At 41.9% G+C, this 6,000-nt stretch overlaps 1 protein-coding gene across 1 annotated transcript in view; it reads left to right on the top strand.

Annotated features, from left to right (window-relative positions):
- Nucleotides 1-2,991: 2,991 nt before the first annotated feature.
- Nucleotides 2,992-6,000, top strand: part of ofcc1 (orofacial cleft 1 candidate 1) — a gene marked incomplete at its 5' end in the record, with an annotated part of 305,954 nt that continues 302,945 nt past the window's right edge. The window contains 2 exons of the mRNA XM_063042829.1: nt 2,992-3,048; nt 5,538-5,777. Coding sequence (XP_062898899.1) covers nt 2,992-3,048; nt 5,538-5,777 — 297 coding nt within the window. The remainder of the gene's footprint in view (nt 3,049-5,537; nt 5,778-6,000) is intronic.

Below are 6,000 nucleotides of genomic sequence, written 5' to 3'. Positions count from 1 at the left end.
TGTGCTATATCTCTAAGTAAGTTACTAAATAAATATGTCATAATATGCTGAATTTAGAAAGGCTGAAGTACATTAATGCATTTATATAATTATAGGACTAAAAATAATTACTTAACAGCATAAAATCAGTTTCTAGAAGTTACAGATTCAATGTGAAATGATTGTCGTTGTGCATCGCAGAGCAGAAAGCCAGTTACTAAAAGCCCTTGAAAGCCGCAGGGGTGAAGTGGTGACTCTGTACGGTGACCTGACTGAAGTCAAAAAGCAATACAATGGTGTGCAGGGCTGTCGCTGGAAGGTAAGGGGACTACATCAAGGCTCATCTCTAGCTTTATGACACCCCCTTCCCTCAGTGCAGCACTAGAGCTGGTTTGAGTGAAACCTTTCAGCAAATGAGGAGCATATCTGTCGCCTTGCAAATGAGACACGCCTGGAGATGTAATGAATCCTCCATCAACCTTTCCTACCAGGGTGACAGCTTGCTTTGAAAAAGGTTGTAAATGCAAGAGAGATTGTGGTATAATTCCTCAGACTGGCATTTCTGCCCCCCAGTCAGCATTCGATAATCTTCCAAATTGCTGTGTTTCAGAGAGATAAAGATTTTTTTATGGCTTTCCGTCTTGAAACATACAGTATAGTCAGAGAAGCAATGGCAATCTTGCCATGCATAGCAATTCCATTGGTGAAAGACAAGATCTTCATTTATATAATTCTGAACTTAGGACAAGGGTGGGTGATGGGAAGTTGCTGGGAGTCGGGAGGGTGGTGGGGGGGGGAAGAAATAATATAAAATGTCATGTTTGGCATGCAAAATTATCCAAATATATTTCTGCACAAAATTTGTTGGGGGTGTTTAATTTAGAATGTGTTTAATATCTTTAGACTGCCTGCACCAGTAATCCTGCCTAGAGGTTTTAAAGAAAGATTACCTCCATTTTTCATATAATGTTAATTTTGGGTTTCAGCAAGCAAAATATAAAATTTAGATTTTTTTTCTTCATTAATTAAAATTTTGCAATTAGAATGAAGGTAATTGACATGTTGCTTAGTGCTTTAAAAATGAGATTTAAGTGTACAAAAGGATCTGGGAACTGCAGACAATTTCTTGCTGAAATTTACAATTTGTAACCTTTAAAGGTGTGAAGTAATGCTGCATAAAATCCAAACCAGCTTTTGGAGACACACTTCCCATGATTTGCCCATGAAATCCTGTAAGGGAATGATGACGTAGTAAAATGTTTGAGGGTGGAATTCTGGACTGGATTTACAAAGACATGTCGTAAAGGCTGTTTTTTTTTCCAAAGGAGAGCAAGTGCTTGTAACATATTTAGGATTTGATTTTGATAGTCTCTTGGCTACACTGGTTCTCTACCCTAGAGGGTTATGGAGAAGAGATCACTGGGGATATTTAAAGAGAAAATAAACGTATTTTCAAAAGATCAGGGAATTGAGTACCATGGGGAACTGGCAGAGGAGAGGAGACAAGGCCTAAGGCAGATCAGCCATGATTGTAAGGCAGGCTTGAGGGATTGAGTGACATATTTTTGTTCCTTTTTTCTTATGTTTTAATTGCTGCCCTTGCATGCTGACTTATTACAGTTTGAAGTTTGCAAAGATAAATCCTAGAAAGTGGTAGAAATGTTCAGCAGATTAGGCAGCAATCTGTTAATGAGAGAAGCAGAGTTCATGGGTCAGGCTGGGGAACTCTTGAACAGAACTGGGAAAGAAGAGAGAACCCGTTAGATGGGAAAGACATGGATGGAACAAAAGGAATAACTGGGATTGGCTGAGGCCAAGGTTGCCTTGGTGATAAGATGTTGATGAACCCATCGAATGGATGGTTAATGAGAGAAGCTAGAAAGAATATGGAGAAACCTGTGGAGTACAGGGTTTTAAGAAATGCCCAGGTAGCAGAGAATACTGTTGGATGGTCAACAGGAGAACTGACCAGTCCTGATACAGAAAAAGTGAGCCTTTGAAGTTGTTGTGAAGTTTACCTTTATGTTAGCTTTGTGACGTTATTACATGTGGATATAACAACAGTATTCCCCTTGCTATCAGAACTAGGTTCTGTAGATAAGAATGACCACACTCTCTAGCTGAAGAATCAACACTGAACATCCAGCATAATGACAATAGAAAGAGTGCAGTATATATTCTGGGTAAGGAACTTCAAATCACCAGATATCACCAGTGAGTTCACCACTTCATGTTCCTAGATGTAGCTTGGCCAAGTACAAACCACAAAGAAACGCTATGGCCAAGAAAGCACCCCAGTGCCTGTACTTTGTCTATTGACCCTCATCAATCTTTATGGACGCACCTTGGAAAACATCTTTATCCAGATGCATCACAATTTTTCCAAGACAGCGAGAAATTACAGAGAGCTATGAACATAAGTCAGTCTGTCACGAAAACCAGTATCCCCTCCATGGATTCTATATGCACTTCCCATTGCCTTGGAAAAGCGGCTGACCTAACTAAAGAGCTCTCCCACTCTGTGCATTCTCTCTTCTCCCTCTACCTACGGGGCAGAAGATACACAATCTTGAAAGCACATCAAGCTTAAGGACCGTTTCTATCTCAATGTTAAAAGACTGTTGAACAGATCATGAGACCGTAAGACATAGCAGCAAAGTTAGACCATTCAGCCCATTGGGTCTGCTCTGCCATTCCACCATGGCTAATTTATTACCCTTCTCAACCCCATTTTTTTGCCTATTCCCTGTAACCTTTGATACCTTTACTATCCAAGAACCTATCAACCTTGCTTTAAATATACCCAATGACAGCAGTCTGTGGCAATGATTTCCACAGATTCGCCATCCTCTGGCTAAAGAAATTCCTCCTCATCTCTGTTCTAAAAGGGTGTCCCTGTATTGTCCTCTGGTTCTAGACTACCGCACAACAAAAAACTTCCTTGGCATGTCCACTCTGTTTAGCCCTTTCAATGTTTGATAGTTTTCAATGAGATTCCCCCCCCCACCCCACCATTCTTCTAAACTTCAGAACCATCAGTGCCCTGATATGTTAACCCTTTCATCCCTGGGATTACTCTCATGAACCTCTTCTGGACCCACTCCAGTGCTAGCATATCCTTTCTCAGATCAGGAGCTCATGAGCTCAAAACTGCTCACAATACTCCAAGTGCGGTCTGACTAGTGCCTTACAAGGCCTCAGCATTACATTGTTGATTTTTTTTAGATTATGAGGACACACAGTCCTCTTTTGTTCTCATTTAGTAATGCATGCATTAAGAAATGATACAATATTTCTTCCCGTGTGATATCACAAAACACAAGACAGACCAAGACTGAAAAAAACTAACAAAACCACATAATTATAACATACAGTTACAACAGTGCAACAATACCATAACTTGATGAAGAAGTCCATGAGCGCAGTAAAAGTTCAAAGTCACTCAAATGTCCCACATCTCACGCAGACGGAGAGAAGGAAGAAAACTCTCCCTGCCATACCCGACCACGGTTCGACTCTGAGTCATCCGAAAACTTCAAGCTCTGATCAGCTCTCTGACACCGAATACTGAGCGCCATCACTATCCGAATGATTCGACCTCCTTCTTGGTCGCCAACAGCAAGCAAAGCCGGGGATTTTGAGGCCTACTCTCCGAAAGATTCCTGCTCACACAGTAACGGCAGCAGCGAACGAGTGTTTCAGAAATTTTTCCGGATGTTCCTCTGTGCTTTCACGTCATCAGAATTGTCCACGGCCCCTATTTAACAGATATGATATAATTTTTCATCGGAGGGCTGCGCACGCGCGGCACGCTGCTTCTCTTCTCCTCCCACCTAAATAATTTTATATTCTAGTCCTTGAAATGAAAGCCAACGTTGTATCTCCCTTTCTTACCACCAATTCAACCTGCAAGTTAACCTCAAGGGAATCCTGCACGAGGACTCCCAAGTCCCTTTACACCTCTGATTTCTGAATTTTCTCCCTGCTTAGAAAATTGGCTACTCTTTTATTCCTTCTACCAAAGTGCACCACCGTATACAATACTTCCCTCCACTATATCGCATCTGTCACTTCTTTGCCCATTCTAAGTCCTTCTATGGACTCCCTGCTTCTGTACTCTACTGGCTCCTCCACTTACGTATCTTTGTCTCATCCACAAGTGTGGCCACAATGCCACAAGTTACGTCATCCAAATTATTGACATGTAGCGGGAAAAGAAGTGGTTCCTACATCGCCCCCTGCAGAACACCATTAGTCACTGACAGCCAAGCAGAAAAGGCCATTGTTCCCACTCTTTGGGTCCTGCCATTCAGCCAGTCTTCTATCCATGCTGGTATCTCTCCTGTAATGCCATGTGCTCTAATTTTGTTCAGCAGCCTCATGTGCAGTACCTTGTTAAAGCCCTTCTGAAAATCCAAGTGAACAACATTCACTGACCCTCCTTTGTTTATTCTGCCTGATAGTTCCTCAAAGAATTCCAACAGATTTGTCTGGCAAGATATCCCCTTAAGGAAACCATGCTGACTTTGACCTATTTTATCATGTGTTTCCAAGCACCCTGAAACCTCATCCTTAATAATGGACTCCAACATTTTCCCAACCACTGAAAACAGGCTAACTGGCCTACAATTTGCTGTCCTCTGCCTCCCTCCCCTTTTAAAGAATGGAGTGATATTTTGACCTCTTGACCTTGCGACCTCGCAATCTGACTCACCATGGCCCTTACTCCTTATTGGTGTATTTGCACTGCACTTCCCTTATAACTATATTCTGCATCTGTTGTTGCTTTTCCTTCGTACTACCTCAATGTAATTATTTTGTGGATAGATGGCATGCAGAACAAAGTGTGTCGTGGTAAATGTGACAATAATAAATCAATTAGCAATAACCAATTCATGCAGCCACAGGGAAAACATGCAAACACCATGCAGGCAGGACTCGAGATCAGTATCTGGATTCTGCCATCTTGGCATAAGGATATTGTCTTGAAAAAAGTAATGGTAAAACCAAAATCAGTTTTTTTTTGCTTACATCATCGAATCTCGCAGCATCAAAGCAAGCCCTTTGGTTTCGGTTATCAGCTGAAAGTCTTCCCCAGAGCTGGAATTCGGACCCAAACATTTGAAGCTACTTATATCTAATTATTTATATCTTTCTTCCTTCATGGCCCCAGAATGGGGAGGTGCATTCTGGGTAAAAAGATTTTCCAACTCTTCCCTTTCCACAACATTGTACCTTCTGGTTGTCTACCTTAACTCCAAGAGAAATGGATTCTTCCACTTGAGGCCAATCACAACTTTATGTGTCAAAGCTTGAGAAATTAACCCTGAAGCACTGAGTTGTACAGTACAGAAGTAGAGCCACAATGTCTGAGCCAATCATTGTATGTAACTGTACTAATTCTGTTTCCCATTTATCTACCAGCCTATCGAAACCTTCCTCATATCTAAAATCCCCCAATCCTCTGAGAATGATAGGGAGAAGGATTTCAGATGAAAGTGTTTGGATTTCTGAATACTGTTCTGTGTTAGTGTACTTATGCAAAGTGTTGTATTTAGGTTGAGTGGTCTGGGACTCCTCAGCCAGCACAGATCCATCTGAAATGCCTACGAGGTGTGAAGGACAAGCTGCCTAAAGGACGGTACATCCTCAGAGTTTGCCTGCACAGCCGGCTCGGAGGCTCTCCTCTGCATTGGTCTAATTCGAAGGATCGGCACTGGGCACAGGCAACCCTACCTGTCCACCATGACGGCAACTTCTACGACGTTGAACTAAGTTTCAACCAAAGCATTACCATGGTAAGCAATGTTAAAGTGTTTACTTTGGTGGAAACGTGTCCTTTGTTAATGGTATCTTGCACGTTCAAGACAGAGATTCATAGGTTTTTGGACATTTAAGGGGATCAGAAGGTATGTGTTAGTGAGAAAAGGTGTTTGAGGTAGCTGCTTCTGCAAGTCTCCTGCAACCTGGGTTTGACCCTGACCTCAGGTACTTTTTGTGTAGAGTTTTCAAGTTTTCCCC

This window comes from Mobula hypostoma, chromosome 1 (genome assembly GCF_963921235.1).
Source record: "Mobula hypostoma chromosome 1, sMobHyp1.1, whole genome shotgun sequence".
Classification (NCBI taxonomy): Eukaryota; Metazoa; Chordata; class Chondrichthyes; order Myliobatiformes; family Myliobatidae; genus Mobula; species Mobula hypostoma.
The sequence above is the reverse complement of the archived record's forward strand: the minus strand, read 5'-3'. Positions and strand labels throughout refer to the sequence as shown.